Source organism: Caretta caretta, chromosome 17 (assembly GCF_965140235.1).
Source record: "Caretta caretta isolate rCarCar2 chromosome 17, rCarCar1.hap1, whole genome shotgun sequence".
Taxonomy (NCBI): domain Eukaryota; kingdom Metazoa; phylum Chordata; order Testudines; family Cheloniidae; genus Caretta; species Caretta caretta.
In genome coordinates, this window is record NC_134222.1 from 9,428,002 (window position 1) to 9,444,630 (window position 16,629).

General features: G+C 40.0%; 1 protein-coding gene across 5 annotated transcripts in view; it reads right to left on the minus strand.

The window, feature by feature from the left end:
* Positions 1 to 2,535: 2,535 nt before the first annotated feature.
* Positions 2,536 to 16,629, minus strand: part of NF1 (neurofibromin 1) — a 170,139-nt gene continuing 156,045 nt past the window's right edge. For 4 of the 5 annotated variants that reach the window (XM_048824502.2, XM_048824501.2, XM_075120840.1 and 1 more), the window contains one exon: positions 3,138 to 7,624. In XM_048824502.2, the coding sequence (XP_048680459.2) occupies positions 7,482 to 7,624 (143 nt within the window). In that variant the 3' untranslated portion in view covers positions 3,138 to 7,481. Of the gene's footprint in view, positions 3,061 to 3,137; positions 7,625 to 16,629 lie in introns of those variants that run through there. The other variant, XR_012665362.1, reaches the window with a different exon arrangement.

Below are 16,629 nucleotides of genomic sequence, written 5' to 3' on the forward strand. Positions count from 1 at the left end.
GCTGGCACATAATACTTCTTATCAGACCTTTTACAGGTAGGTGGAATCGAATCAACTTCACAGGGTCCATAATTGCATCATTCATGGGAAGGGTGATATTGGATGAAGTGGACATGTGTAGTATGTACACTAGCTTGTGGCGAGATTCCTGGACCTCTTCCAGAGAGATGTCTAGGGAAGTGGCCACTCTCTTGTAAAGTTTCTGAAACTGCTTGATATCATCTGCAGTGGTGGGAGGTGGAGGCATAATAGTGTCATCTGGTGAGGAAGATGACAATTGAATGTCAGCTGGTTTGTCTGGGTCCGAGAATTGCTCCTGTTCTTTAGCCCTATGTTCTGAGACAGCAGAAGGTGCCTTTGATGGCCATATGGGTGGTTGAGGTGCCTCAGTTGTGGGCAGAGTGGTGGGTACTCCCTTTTGTGGGTATGGAGCTCATGGCTGCCAGAATGGCCATTGCAGTTGGAAGGGCATGGTGGGCATCCAGGGTTGGCCATACCAGGGTTGATTTGTAAAGTTTACAGGGAAGCCCATGCTTGGTAGGGCCTGTGTAGTGGGTGTAGACACAGGAGAGGAAAGGTGGGGCGAGTGCCATATCTCCTCCTCTGCATCGTCCTCCCCCCTAAAGAACTACATTGAAAGCTGTGGAGAGCTGGGCTGGCTAAGTACTGCGGTACCGTCGGTGCAGAGGAGAGGAGACTGCAGTACCGATGAGACTGGTAAGTCTGTATGACAGAGGAACTGCTGTGACGTGCCCGGTCTCGGTGCCGGTGGAGCTCAGTACAGTGTGCTGGAGTGAGCTGATCGGCACAGTACCAGCAGAAGTTGGCAGCATTAGCACAGGTATGCTTGCTACCGATGGCCTTTGCTGTTGTCAGTGCCGCAGCATGGGGTTTCACTTTCCCCTTAGCACCTGTGACAGAGCTCAACTGCTTAGGAGCTCTGGGTTTCTCAGTACCGTCGGTACCAGAGGGATCTGGTCTGTTGATATGGCCGGTGTGGTTAGGGTGACCAGACAGCAAGTGTGAAAAACTGGGATGGGGTGGGGGGTAATAGGCACCTATACAAGACAAAGCCCCAAATATTGGGACTGTCCCTATAAAATCGGGACATCTGGTCACCCTAGGTGTGGTCAATACTGGGAGCATTTGGCCTCTATCGGAGCGCTTTTTCTTGGTCGACTCCAAAGCTGGGGACGTGGTGCCGTTTCTTTGCTACCTTCTTGGCAGGCTGTTCAGGATCTTTTCCCCTGAAAGAGGAGCCTTTCTCTGAGGCAGCAGTTGGCGATTTCTGGCCAAGAGAGGTTCGTACCTCAGGCTCAGATGCTGGGCGAAGAGATTTCTCCATGAGAAGTTTTACTTGTAAATCCCTTGCCTTTCTCGTGCGGGCTTTCCAGTTTTGACAGTACGAGCACTTTCGCAGTGTATGTCTCTCACTGAGACAGTGGACGCACTGAATGTCCGTCTGAGAGGGGTATTGAAAGCTGGCAGTTAGTCTAGCGTTTAAAGCCTGGGGAGCCAGGCATGCCCCGGGGGAGCTTATTCTCTCAGTGATGTGGCAAGATAGAAGAGGAAAGTGCCACTGCGATCAGGAAAAACTCACAAACTTACAGTCCTATGAGGAATTTTAAATTTTTTTTTAAGACAGGGATAAGGTAGGAAGGGAAAATAGTCTATTGTATTCTAACTAAGAACTAGGAACTACTGCTAAAGGGACAGGAAAAAGATTATTTCTAGCTGTGAGGCCCTGCAGAGTGCTCCGAGTCAAGCCAATGGTGGTAGAGAAGGAACTGGGGGCAAGAGAGAGGGTGCGAGGTGTTGGTCGCACAGCGCTAGTTAACCGCCTGAAGCAGTGCGAGACGGAGACTGCTCATGTGCGGCCCAACTGGGGCACTGCTAACTTAAATCTCTGGCTATGAGCACAGGGGTACAACGACACCAAAAGTGGAGCACCCACAGAGACACCACTCAAAGAAGAACTTGCTCCTATCTTTTGGCCCCTGAAGAGCACAATTTTCACTATCACTAGCCAGAGGTAGCTTGCTTTGCCCTGCACCATAGCAGTTTTACATGGGGAGGGGGGGGAGAGGGGGAAAATACAGCAAGTGCACATGTCTATAATTAACCAGACTAATAACGATGCTAGTTTAAAAAGGGACTGGAAAATATGGCATTACTGCTCTCTCATTTTGGATACCAAATTAGGGAAACCCAACCCCCTACAAAAACATCTTCAGAAACTGCTACTCTTACTTTCACGCAGTCCCACCTGTTGGTGAGGGCAGCATTCTGCATTACAAAAATCAGTAGATCTATATTGTGTGCGCACATGCATGTACGTGAGGTAGAGTGTATAAATATATTCTTCACTGATCTAGGGTCAAATGACATAATGTTTAGTTTGCAGCAACTATCAAGTGTGTGAATATGTTCTCTGACATCTTTTACCAATTCAGAAAAAAGGCCGAATATAAGCATTTATACATTTTAAACAGGAAAGTAATATTTTCACATGGAAGAAAACAGACTCAATTATAATTAAGCTGCTGCCACAAAAGTTGCCTTTAATTGATACTTAATTCATACTTGAAATTCCAGGCTTCTAAAATAAGCTTGAATAGACAGAATATACTGTAAGATTTTTTTTAGAAAGACTAAGCAGCCACCTTTAGTTATTAAAAAACTAAATTTACATTTAAAAATGAATGGGTTTGAAATACTGAGCTATTTAAATGATGATAAACTGATTTTGACTGATGTGAGGTGACATGAAATTGCTCTGCTACTAGATATTAGCCATCTTTTAAGTCAATAGGAGTTGTTCACGCTTAACAGAGGGCAGAATTTGGAACAATTAGTTTAACCATGATCTAGAAACAAACAATTATGGAGAAAAAGCATTCAGCAATATTCACAGCCACAAATCCACATCACCAGCTTTAAACACGATTGTGGACTTCCCCACTGAAGTCAGCAGAAGAATCCTTCTGACCTTGATGAGCTTTAGGTTCTTGGTTCACACCCACGTCTAGCTTCCAAAAGAATAAAACAAATCCCAGTACCCTGAGGGACAAGAAAATGATGAGAATAAAAAGGTCAGCCGTGAACCCTAGCAGCCAATGACCCCCAAACAACTCAAAGCAGGTTGAATTTACATTTTACTTCAAAAAAAGGGAAGTACATACATGAGGGGAAAATAGGGTGAACAACAATTATTTGAAACTATGATTTCTACAGTTTTTACCTACAAGTTACCAACTGTGTTCGAGTCAGTAGGATTCTCACTGGCTGCTGCACGCTTGCTTACAATAGTAACAGGATTGTAAATCAAGGAAACATTTTCGAAGTTGAGGCCCAAATGGAAATAGTAAGTTATCGTACACCGTGTACGTTTATCGTACACAGCATTTTTTCTTCTTTAAATGACAACGCACCAGCAGGAAGGAGAAGTAGTAGTTAACAATTACTAACACTAGAATAATCAAATTTGTATGTTATACATATACAGCAACTAACTGCTTTACAAAAAAGCAAAATAATACAATATATTGTCACATGTATTTACAGTGTAGTAAATATACTTTGTCAAATTTTACACAAAATCTATTTACAGGTGAATATACTGCATTAAAAAAAAGTGTGGCCAACACTAAAAGTGACTGTCTGTGGTAAGTCTGTTGCATAACATTAAGACGTGCTTCATTACATCTGAAAAATATTAACCTTAGAATGAAACAGAAAAAGCCCTAAAAGCTACAAACCAATTAGGAATAGAGCACTGGCACTTTCCCAAATGCTCAGTCCACAAAATACTTATTTGAAATGTTTCCTTTTCATGGAAAATAAATTGCATGCACATTAAAGCAGAAGCGTTGGTATAATTAACAGGTAGGTTATGCACTATTAAAATACTACCGAGTTAACTTTAAGTCAGGGAAAATACAAACACAAACAATAAAATGTCAATCGTCTTTACAGTACTTAATGTGGTTAATGCATAATGGATAAACATGCTCTAAAACAGGGGTGTCAAACGTACGGTCCCCGTGATGTATTTATGTGGTCCGCATGTCAGATTCAGAGTCTCCAAAATCTAAGCTTTCCCGTAAATCAAAGTGTCTAGGCCCCATGGCTGCAGAGATCACCTTAAAATGTGAACAGAGTGTAACCAATGCAGTGACGGCTGCTGAGTCTGCAGCTATCTGAAACAAGGACTCAGAGGTGTGAACTCCTCCGTTCCCTGTTAATCAGACTGGAATATCAAAGGCTCAGTGATTATACTTCAGGCTCATCATTAACTATTTAATCACTAAAAGAAAAGGAGTACTTGTGGCACCTTAGAGACTAACCAATTTATTTGAGCATAAGCTTTCGTGAGCTACAGCTCACTTCATCACTGACCATTTTAGTAAAAGGAATGGGTGCCAGGGGGAGGGAATGAAGCACACTGTGTTAGGAAGTGGCAGTTGCCCCAGGGAATGAAATGCAGAGAGAAGGGCAGAAGACTCCAAGACAAGGGGGGGGGGGGGGAGACACGACACAGAAAGAAAGGAGAATAAGGAATTAAGAAAGAACATGAGAAAGAAAAAGACAAAAATAGCAGTGGAGAGCAGATTTTACTGGGGAGCAGATTTTCTGAGTGAAGAATGTGACAATAAGGCACTGAACAAATAACTTATCACTAGATAGTTAGTCACTATATAAAGACCATGTTCTTCCCTTGATCTCTTTGCAACCCTCCGACCAACATTGGTGGCTGTTCCACTGTACAATGTGGGGGAGTATATGGTCCTGAATGTATACGCTGGCCCACAAACTAGAATAAACCATAGAATACAGCCTTCTCCTCCAAATGAGTTTGGCACCCCTGCTCTAGAAGGTTCAGATCTTCTGACCCAACTCAATGGTAGAAATGTTAAGACAATCCCTCCCACCCAATGACATTTACTAAGGTGAGTTACTTATTGCCTATCTTACATGAAATCAGTTTTGGTCAAGTGGGTACTGAGACACTCCTGCGGTTCTCACATGAAAGAATTTTGATCACTGTATTTTGATTTCACAACATACACATTTGAAATGCACACTTTTTATGAATTCCAATTTCGTCAGGCAATCTCAAAACATTGGAAAAGGTAGTTTTAAATACACTCAAACCAATCCAAACTGATTTGGTAATAAACACGAAAAATGCAGTATTTTTGAAAATTAGCTCACCAGGGAAACTGAAAGAGCAAAAAGCTTCTATTTTGTAACAGCATATTACCTTTAAAAGATTTCCCAGCCTTATGGTGAGAAAAAATATATTAGTGAGTTTTCTTTAGGATTCATAATCTTTAACAAAACTGAACACTTAGAAAACTGACAGGGCTAGAATGAGCTTGATTCAATATGATCAAGGTTTTAAACGGACAGAGATTTTGAAACTGACTACTACACAATTGGATGTACTAGATGGAAGAGATTTTATCTGTGATATCCAAGGTTATGAATGCATAGCAGCTTAGTACCTGGCATTGGTCATTGCTCTATTCCTAAATTCAGTTCTATCCTCATAATCCATTTCATACATAGCTTTTGTAGAATTTTAATAATTAAGTTTCTACTGCAGCTCCTACATGATCAAGAATAAAAAAAGTTTGGTTAATTGCACAAGTCTTCAATATTTTCCAACATATCTAGTTCAAGATAACTACTAATTCTAAGTTTTCCTCTTATTTTGGCAAACTATTTGCATATTAAGTTTGTGTTCATAGTTTTTCCAGGACTGTAAACAAATTAAAAAAATTAAATTGTTATTTTCTGAATCAATACAATAAAGGCAAATTTTTATTTACATAAACATGTTACACTGTTACTGTGTGAATAAATGTGAATAATGTGCTATATCAATACAATCTGAACACTTAATTGTACCATTCTCTATTAATTTAGCTGTGGAGTTTGATTTACTGAAAGCAACTACTGAAATCGCACTATGGGAGGTGTTTTTGTTTTTTAATATGATATACTTTTTTCTTTAAAGCCATTCATAAATTGCTAAATCCTAACATACAACAGGGACCACCTGGCATTAACAGTAGATATATTTAGCCCTAAAATGAGCACCCAGATGACATGCCCTCCTTTGTCAGAATTTATATTTACCTCTGAGATCAAAATGTTCCGCATGTTTTTAGTCCATAAAGATAGTATTTGTAGCACTTTGTGCTGCTTCATTACATATCATTCAACATAGCAGCATATTATCACAGTCATCCATTGTTAATATACTACTGTAAGTTGATGAATCTTTCACAGTGCTAGAAAGCAATTTCAGTTTACTTCTTATAAACCCAAAACATAATTTTTGCAAATTAAAAAAAAAAATTGAAAATTCTTCTATAAAAATTTGAGAGAAATGTCTACGCTGATAGCAGAAATTGCATTGCAAACATTCATACAAAACCTGTCTGACAAAGATGTCAGCTATTTTTAAATTCATGTACCATTTTGCACTGAAGTGAACATTAATGATTTTGTATCATTGCTTGGGCAGCACACAAGCAGCTTTGCCAAACACAATTCTGAGGGAGTTGAAAGTTACTTCAGACAACTTTCCCAAACAGTTATTCTGCCAGGAATTTCTTGACGGTGCATAAAATTGGTGGAAAGGGCAAAAGTAACATATAGGATATGTGGTAACATAAAAAGTAATACATTTTCCAAGCAGCTACTAAGAGAGCATAATTAATAGTCAGTTCTTGATGATTTGCTTTTTCTCTACACATCCATTACTTTTAGTGCAGTCAAAGTTCAGCAAAAAATAAATGTACTTTGGAAAAAGTCAGTTTGTCCAGTCTGGTCCATATACAGTCCTAAATATATGAAGCTACGTTCTGTCAAATGAAGAGACACAAGTGGCCTCCTCGTCCTCTTAAATTTATTGCTAATTACTAAAGATTTAATTTATCAACCACCTCTGGTTAGGTTTACTGCACTGTGGCTAATTTCAAGGTTACTTTTAAGTATGGTAAAAAAAAGTCCACAGCTAAAAATCTGAAGGGTTTGAATTAACAAGGATTATAGTACTTCCCCGGCTCATGAAGCCATTAACTTGAAAAGTGTGCAAAACAGGATTAAACAGTAACACTTTAAAGAAGAAACTAACAAGGCATATAACAGAAGCAAGGTAAAACGGTCTATGAGAAATGGCTTTCATATTTGGACAGCGACTGTACTGCACTGTAAAGAATTCCATACTTCATTCATCTACGAAGTTCTTCAGGATCTACAAATGGTTCCGTTGAATGGTTCTGAAATACTGGCTTAAACCAAAAAAACAGAAGAAAAGAAGGCATTAAAATTCAGGCAATGTTTTAAGAGTTGATCATCTGGCAACATGGCTGGTGGGATGGGAACGTTAAGAATTAAGTGCAGCATCACAACTGGTGGAGGGCCACTAGTGAAGCCCAGGTACATAAGTCAGTTAAAAAAAAAAAGCTTCACACTATCTTTTTAGCGCTGTGACGTTTGAAACTGCCAGCGCTTCGCTGCTTTTGCACTTGACTTGCGGACCCGTGGCGTGTCCTCCCGCTGTTGGAGTGTCCTGTGGTGGGGGAGAGTTCGACATTCTCCTTGTCAATTCCTGATGGGAAATAAAGGGGACACAACATTACTTTCCTGAGGCTATGATTCTCAGTTCCATTTATCTTGTAATTTAATATTTTAAAGACAGGTTTGTCCTCAGTTAAATTGGTCACCAAGAAGTCATTTAAGAATTTTAATGGCAGAAAAAATTAGACATTCTGTATACTTGAAATAACAAAGTTGCAGAAAAAGAAGATAAGAGAAATAAGAATTACTGCAGGTGAAGCTAGAAGCAGGCAGGCCTTAACTGAATGGTAACTACCACAGAAGAGAGCATCTTCAACACAAACCTTACCATAACTCTCCAGGAGAGGTCACCATCCAATCATCTACAATTGCTCGCATCTCTCCACACACTCTAATCACACTGAACTGAGCAAAATTAACATTGCAAATACCAAGCCAATAAAATTGCACTAGGAGCGCCACAGGCTTCTTCGATATATGAGACAGTCAAGAGGAGTCTACTATTTCAATCTTAGCTCCATTTCATAACAGCCTCCTTCCCTCCAGTTCTGGTCTTCTGTATAAAATGCCAAACAGCAAGCAAAGCACCATTTACATTACAGTCTTTTAGTATTGCCATCATATAATGAGTTCATTTGTATTCCACCTGCACAGCTGAGTCATATCTCCCAGTCAAAAGCCCCTTAATATAAATATTATAAGGGGGAGGAGGAGGATGGGAATCAAAGAGTTCTAAAAAGCTTAATTAAGCAGTAAAAACAGAAAAATATTAATGGCAATTTACATGTATACAGTTCTGGCAACTTAAAATTCCCTATGACCTGCAGGGTGAACTCTAATGAATAACACTGCGTTAGTTTAGAAAAAACCCTGCAGGGGAGGTGAAATTCTGAACTTTCAAGACAGATTATAGGGGTGTTTTAACACTTATTACAGGTAGCGTTCAGAAATACAGCATCTCACAGAACAACCATCTTTAGCTGTGAGTATTCTGCAGTAAAAGTTTAAACACTTCATTTCTAGTAAGGAATCTGCAGGAAATTACTTACTTTAAAAAATATTGATAACATCGCTTTCGTAAAAGATGTATATAAATCTTACCGTTCTCAGATGTCTCAAACTCTAGATAGACGACTATCTAGAGATAGACAACTGATACAGTTGTGTGAAATATGAAAAAAATGACAGGATCAGCATCTGATCTTTTCATTAAGAACCGAGAAGAGGATGCATAAAGAATGTATCCAGGTAATGCACTGTCATGCTGTACTATATATACGTAAAAACATACACAAGCTGCATATACTAAATTACCAAAATCAAATACAAAAATTGTGACTTGTGAAACTATTGTTTAACACAAAAATAATTCCCAGTATTTGGTGTGTGTTTGTTAACTTACTCCAATCTTAAAAGAGAAGAAATCAGCTAATCAAGCCTCTGGAAACTTGCTGGAATGTTTTATTCTATTGTGCTTTCACCATACCCTAAAGGTGATATGTAGGCATATAAACCATTCACTGAATCCAGTAAATCCTTGTTTTCTAAACAGGAAGATGTTTTTGAGTACAGGTGTAGGAATGCACATCTGCACTTGTTATCTTAAGTATCCACAGATTTTCAATTAAAAAATAAAAACCGTATGGCCAGTGTGATCTAAGCAGTGCACACACAAGTAAGTATCCTAATCCCTGCATGTGAGGCTCACGTCTTATGAATTTTGGAGAGGAATGCAAATATCTAAGTGCTGTTTCAGATCTATCTATATTAGTGAGTATGTATTCAGAGCTATCAATATCCATGCATCCATGCTCTTCTGCCCTTAGCTGAAGCCATATCCAGCCTCTTGTCCTTCAATCATTTAAAGTTACTTCCTCTTTCAAACTTCCCGGGTGTATGAACTGAATCACAATGCCTTAAAAACTGTTTGCCCCTGAATCAGCCTCTTCATTTTGATGGGTTACAGTGGAAACGTAATTTCACTGTAGTACGAAATGAACTTTTTTGGGTTGGGTTTTAATAAAAGGATATTTTAGTGGAATACCGACAGTCTTCAGGTTAAGCCACTGGACTAACACTCAGAAGATCTGGGTTCAGTGTCTGGCTTGCTGGGAAAGTCAATTTGTTTGTGCCTCAGCTCCCCATCTGTAAAATGGGGACAGTACTTAACTCTGTCTAGCCCATTTCGATTGTAAGCTTTTCAGGAACTGTCTCCTTCCATGTGAAGGTAGCACATTGGAGCTTCTAGATGGTTCTGGAATATACATAGAGGCCTTTTGAACACAAAACAGTTTTTATTTAGGCTGAAAGTCTGTCATACTTTCAGAAATACCATCCTCCCCTTAATTACATTATTTTTTCTCTAATTCAGCCTTCAGAATACTCGTTGTTTTAAGTAATTTTACTGATACCAGGAGTATGACAGATTGGCTGTAGAACTGTGGAATGTTGCTCAGTTTTAGTGCTCTGTCTAGAAAATGGGGTTTGGACAGTAAGACTAGGACCATTGGGCATATAGGTGGGTGCTATATAGGACAGTGAACAACTGATGCAAATTGAAGTTTAATCAAATGATTCAGTCATGATTTGATATGGAAACTAAGGATTACACTCTCCTGTCATGGGCCAGAAATTTTCCTGGAAAAGAAGAACAGGTGTGTATGTGTACAAATTCTAAGTCTGAGCAGTAGGTCTGGGGTATGAGTGACACTAGGCTGTATTAAGTCTTTCTTACAGTGCTAGTCAGATAGCATTGCCTAAGTTAAGGGATTTCTCATATTTTTATTATAAACATCTCACAGGGAGCCAAAGCTTGGCAGCTTTAAATCACGTTGTACTGAGATTTGGCCTACAACTTGGCAGCAGAGACAGAAAATACTTTTCAAAATTTTCAGATGCTTCTGATCTGAACTATGCTGAAGAATGTTAAGTTGCCTGATTCATATGGTTTATTTAGTGTATTAATCCTGTCAATTAAAAAAACAGCTGAATTATTTAAAAAATACCTGCTAACCACAAGTAGACTTACTTTTTATAACGTGTCATCTGCATCATGTTCCCTATCAAGTACTGGGTAGTAAAAACAGTATGCAAACCCACAGAAAATTCAACTGTGTGATTAGATATGAATTTTAATAGTCTTGTTTACTGCCAACAGGATATACCTGTTCTATATTCATATAATTTGTAGTATTAAATGTACATCTACTACACATCTAGTAGAAATGGTAATGAAAATTCCCTTGGATAAAAATGGGGTTTGCATAGTAAGACTAGGATCATGGGGGTTCAAGGGATTGGTAATGGAAGAGAGCTTTTTCAGTGCTTTTTCAGGTTGCTGGCTTGACTCCTGCGCCCTGGTTGGTAGCCAATGTGAAATGACTGGCTTCAGTCCAATTCCCTGTGGACAAGATATCCCCTTCACACACACTACATGCACTGAAGGGCTTGTCGCAGTGTCAGCAGAGACCATGGGTCTTGGCGGGGAAGTACTTCCTTACCCCTGAAAGTTGGCCCTCCAGGTTAGGAATAAGGCACCATGGTCGTGTAACTGGAATGTAACTTGCATTGCCACTGGCTACATTGCACTGTTGAACAGCCACACGATTTCACCCTAGGGCAGCCAATTCAGCACCTTTCACGAATTCTGATTTCCCCACAAAAGACAAACAAAAATATTGGACTCAAAAAACGGTTCTATCTACTGGGCAGAAATAACCTCAGACTTTATACATAGTTATTAGAGGTGTGTCAAATAGTAACAAGCATACTGAAATAATTTTAACACTATCAAGTCCGTATGACAGAGAAGCAGAAGGATGTAAACAGATGCTGCTACTTTACAAAACGAAAGCGCCCCTTACATTTAAATGGCTATAAACCAGACAGCAACACTACAAAAGCAGTTCAAATGTAATTCAATCAAGGGATATTTTTTCATTTTTTAAAAAGCTGGTATAAAATTCAAACAAATATCAATGGATGAGTGCCACTAGGAGGTAAATTCAGAGTGACGGTGGCAGTGGTTTGCCGCACTATACTCCCATTGTACAGCTCCTACAATCACAGACCTCTGCTATAAATGGGAACAATTATTTCTAATGCTCCATTTTTTGCTTCTCTGTTGATGCACGCCATTTTGTATATTTAATCATACACTGTCAGTGTAATATGAAAACAACTTGTTTTACCCTCCTTTCAAACCTCAGGGTTTAACTCAACTTGAATCAGAGTTGTTAGGAAACTGGATACAATTAAAAAAACAGTTACTTATCTTACTGTAACTGTGGCTCTGCAAGATGTATTGTCCACACGGATTCCCCTTCTTGTGCACATGTGTCCACGCACGCGAGATTGGATTCTTTTAGCCAGAAGTGCCAGTTCGGCTGTGCCTGTGCCCTGGACCTATGCTCTGACACTCAAGGACCTAACAGGCGGAGACAGCTCAGCTGTCCGTCAGCTCCTTTGCCAATACACTATCCAGGTGGCATAGGCCTCCAGGGAAGCAGGGAGGGTCATGAAACCCATGTAGCCAACACATTTTAAAGTAACTGATCTTTGATTGATTGTCCACAAATTCCACTTGCTGGTGACCAGCAAGCAGTGACATCTGATGTTTGTGGGTGAGCCTGCAGCTGACTCTCGAGATCTATTAAGGTCTTGAAACTCTCCTGTGGCAGATAAGCCCTTGATGCGGAATCTAGCACTGCCCTAATGAACACTATTTTCTGTGTTGGTAATAGCAATGACTTTTCTTTGTTGATCCTGAGACCCAGTGTCGTGAAAAGTTGCAGGATTAGGGAATGGAATTGTTCACCTGCTACCGTGATCATCCTTGAATGAGCCAACTGTCAAGGTATGGCTATACCTGGATCCCTTGTCTCCTTAGGTTAGCTGCTATGACTGCCAAACAATACTCTTGGTGCTGTTCAAAGACTAAAGGCCAAGACTCTGTACTGGTAGTGAGATGCTCCCATCTGGAATCTGAGTGATTTTCTGTGCGCTAGCTGAACTGATATGTGAAAGTAATTGGACCAAGGTACCACGATTTTCTAAGAAACTCCCTAGCAGAGACCCACAAATGACTCTCAAGAGACAACGATCTGGAAAAAAATCAGATTAATTATGCAGGAAAATTATTAATCAAGTCTGCAAATGTTGGTCTCCCTGAGGTCCCAAAGGTTTATACATATAGTGATGGCTCCCTGTCAAGCAAGTAGGAGCCACATGAATGAGACCAAGTTGAGTGGGTGGGTGATAATTCCTGACTGTGCTCAGAAGGGGAGCTGAAGAGGAGACTAGTACTGTAATAGAATCATAGAATATCTGGGTTGGAAGGGACCTCAGGAGGTCATCTAGTCCAACCCCCTGCTCAAAGCAGGACCAATCCCCAATTTTTTTGCCCCAGATCCCTAAATGGCCCCCTCAAGGACTAAACTCACAACCCTGGGTTTAGCAGGCCAATGCTCAAACCACTGAGCAATCTGTCCCTCATAGTGCTAGTAGGTGATACTGTACTGGGCATTCTCACAAGCTGAGGATAGTAATGACGCCTCAGTCTGTGTGGTCAGCACAAGATAAGCTGGTACTGAAAATAACTTCAGTACTAAAGAAATCTGTGCTGGGAGTTTCTGTACTGCAGGGGTTGGCACCAGAGTCATCAGCACCACACGTACAAATATCCGTACCGGGCGAGGCACAGACTGTTGCTGTATGTGCTGGGAGACCAGAAGGACCTGAGTTAGGCTGTGAACCACCATAGGAGAAGTTGTTTTAGGACAGCTATGCCTCCTTTAACTTAGGTCCCCTAAGAGGGGCTTTTCTCACCTTCTGCATCCTCTTGCGGAACGAGTGAGACTGAGGATTTACCAGAGATACTTATGCACAAATAAATTGTTAGTCTCTAAGGTGCCACAAGTCCTCCTTTTCTTTTTGCGAATACAGACTAACACGGCTGCTACTCTGAAACCAGGGATACATATGGCTCTCCAAGACAAAAAAGGCATCTTGAGTGCCAGTCATTAACAAAGTGGAATGTCTATGTTAAAGCAGGGATGGTTGGAACCTCAGGGACTTTGTTTCAGTCATGCAAGCTAAATCCCAGTACCAGGGAAGTCCTTAACACTAGTAATTTTTTTCTTAAATATATATAGCCAAGGTGGTAAAAAATTACTATACTAACGTTTTAACGTATATGTATGTATGTGTGTGTGTGTATATATATATACACATATATATACATACACACACACACACACACACACACACACAGAGCAGATCAGTAAAGTAGCACAGTGTGCAGAGATCTGAACACTGCAGGGGTTCTGTCCTTGCAGCTATGGTTGATAAGAAGGAGCAGACAGATGGTTGGGCTCACTCTGCCCTTTATGCCCTCAGTGGGGATATGTGGCAGGGAATCGAAGGTTCAGGTGAGACCCCAATGGCACGGCTGGCCAAAAGAATCCAATCTTGTGCACGTGGAGCACACATGCATTGGAAGTGGACCATGTGGACAATCACCTGAAGAGATCTTTAAGTGATGAAAGACACCAGTTGAAGTGTTATTTAAATATTTGCAAACCAGACATTTTTTGAGCACCAATATATTTTCCACAGCGAGCACCACAGGAGATAGAGGTCATAAAATGGGCCTAACAGGAAACTTCACTCTGTGTCAAATGGCTGTGCTGACTACCTGCTGACAGGAAACCTTTATCAGAACTGTGGCTAAACAAGTGCACCTCTATATGGTAAAGGTTGAATGAAGCTTACAGTAGAATATCAGGATGAAAGCACTAAATGGGATTTATGTTCAAATGCACAGACATTTCTAAACAGCTTTAACCCTTATTCTCTCAATGTTGGACGAGTTATAATAAGTTAATTGTAAATAACTTAGTGTGTAAAAGATTCATATCAGAACAAAGCAAACAGAAGTTCTAACTATTTTAGTCTGAACTTCACACAAATAACTTGCTACACTGCAAATGTGAAAAGTCACTCCACACAGAAGGGACTTTGGGTCCAGAGCAATCGTCACTAACATCCTAAAACAGAATAATTAATTTGAGGCAATGATGTTGAAACCTCACTTTAATCCAAACCTGCTTCCAAGTAACAGTTATCAATTTTATACTGCAATTGTGTATTGAGTGAAAATTATTCCTGCACTAATACACTGGTGCACCTAAGGCCTTTGTCTCATTATTTCTGTAGCAAAATGAATGTGTTGGGTATGTTATGTTCAGAAATATTCAAGAGCAATTGTGTTAATGTTCAGCAATAGAATGAGCACTGTACATAGAAAATTATTTTAATGGTAGCAGTTAAAATGCAGCGTAGAGCAAAAAGCAGTGACAGTGAAAAAAATGTTAATGGAATTTCAGATAATTTTTAACCTAATTATGGAAGGAGGAAGCAAGTGACTGTTTATTGAATGAATAAACTTTCCATGCCATTTTAATAAACTGCCTCCAATGGTCTTCTGTCTCATATAGATGAGAATCAGCCTCTCATTTGGTCAGTCACTAGATTCTCCTTTCATTTACACTACTGAGAGTGGAGAATCAGGCCCACTATTTTACAGGCATAAGGATTATTTTCTAAATTAAAAACACAATTACATTCTGACTCCTGCTGTCAGTGGTGGCTAATTTCATCCTTTCGCTCCCCACACACAGGTGCAGACAACCTGGAGCTCAGGCAAACTACAGGATAAAGGAAAACAGGAAGCAGTCTATAAGGGTGAGCACATAACACATTCTCTGCAACTCTTTCTGTATCTTCCTACATGAACGGAAACCTCAAAATGACATTGTCTCAATAAAAGCAGCATGTGTCCTTCAATAATTAATCTGGCAAAGTTGGTTCCAAACAACTCCTCTTGTGCATAAGTGCTGGTGGTATACAACTGATGTTTAAGCTGATTTCCTATTAATCAAAAGAACTCAAATGAAACATTTTGGCCTCTCTCTTATTCTTTGCTAATATCTGCAGTAGATGATCTTCATTGGGTGCCCATCACTGGAGTATCTAGGTGCCAATTCTCTTCTCAAACCTGCCTTATTCCTGTGGATGGGGCTTGCATTCCCACCTGCTGTGTTTTAAGTATCAAGTAAGGAGCTAATGATAATACAAGAAATGCAACAGCTTTGTGCTTACTTACAAGTACTGTGTCTGGAGTCATTCCTGTGTTTAAAGAGCTTAGTAAATTACTTCTCATGCCTTAAGCCCAACTCTAATGCAGATCAAGCAGTATCTCGTGCAAATATGATGAAAATAGAGGGTACCTTGATGAGGAAGCGGCATGAAAACTGCTGATTTAGAGCAAGGCAGAGAAGCTTCACGGACACAGAATGAAAGAAAAAACATAAGTGAATAATGTCCATGATAAGAAAAAAGAATAAGACACAAAACATTTATAGACAATGATTTTGCCTAGTTCTCTTGTTTCCAAAGGCAGGAAATGGAAAAACGTTAATATTTGCAAATCTCTTAACAGATTTAATTAAAATAATAATAACCTGTTTGTATAAATCAATGGCTCTCTCTAAATTAATTCGATGTGGTAAGATGGACATCATCAAAACAGCTGATTCTTTTGGTTGAATGGTTCTCAGACCACGGGTATGCGGATCACTATGAAATTCTTGAGCATCCTACAGCTTCCGTGGCTACCTCACCTCTTTCTAGAGACCATGTGTAGTGGTCAGCTCTATCTCCAACTCTGGTGTGCTTGGGTTACTGATTTCATTCTGGGGAGAACATTTCTTTCACCCCTTGCTTCCTTTCACCTCTCCTGAGAGGACAGCAGATGGGGAGAGAGATACATAGCAATGATCTGACTTCCCCAACAAGCTGAGCCTCTAATATGGCACAGTTAATTTGAACGCAAGACTTAGGCTACATCCACAGTTGCATATAGACGTGGTAGGGTGGGCTGATTAATTGGTCAACAGGACTGAACAGTTTGAAAACCAAGGTCTGATCTACGTACAAAGTTGTACCAGTTTAACATCACACCTTTAGCTAAACGGG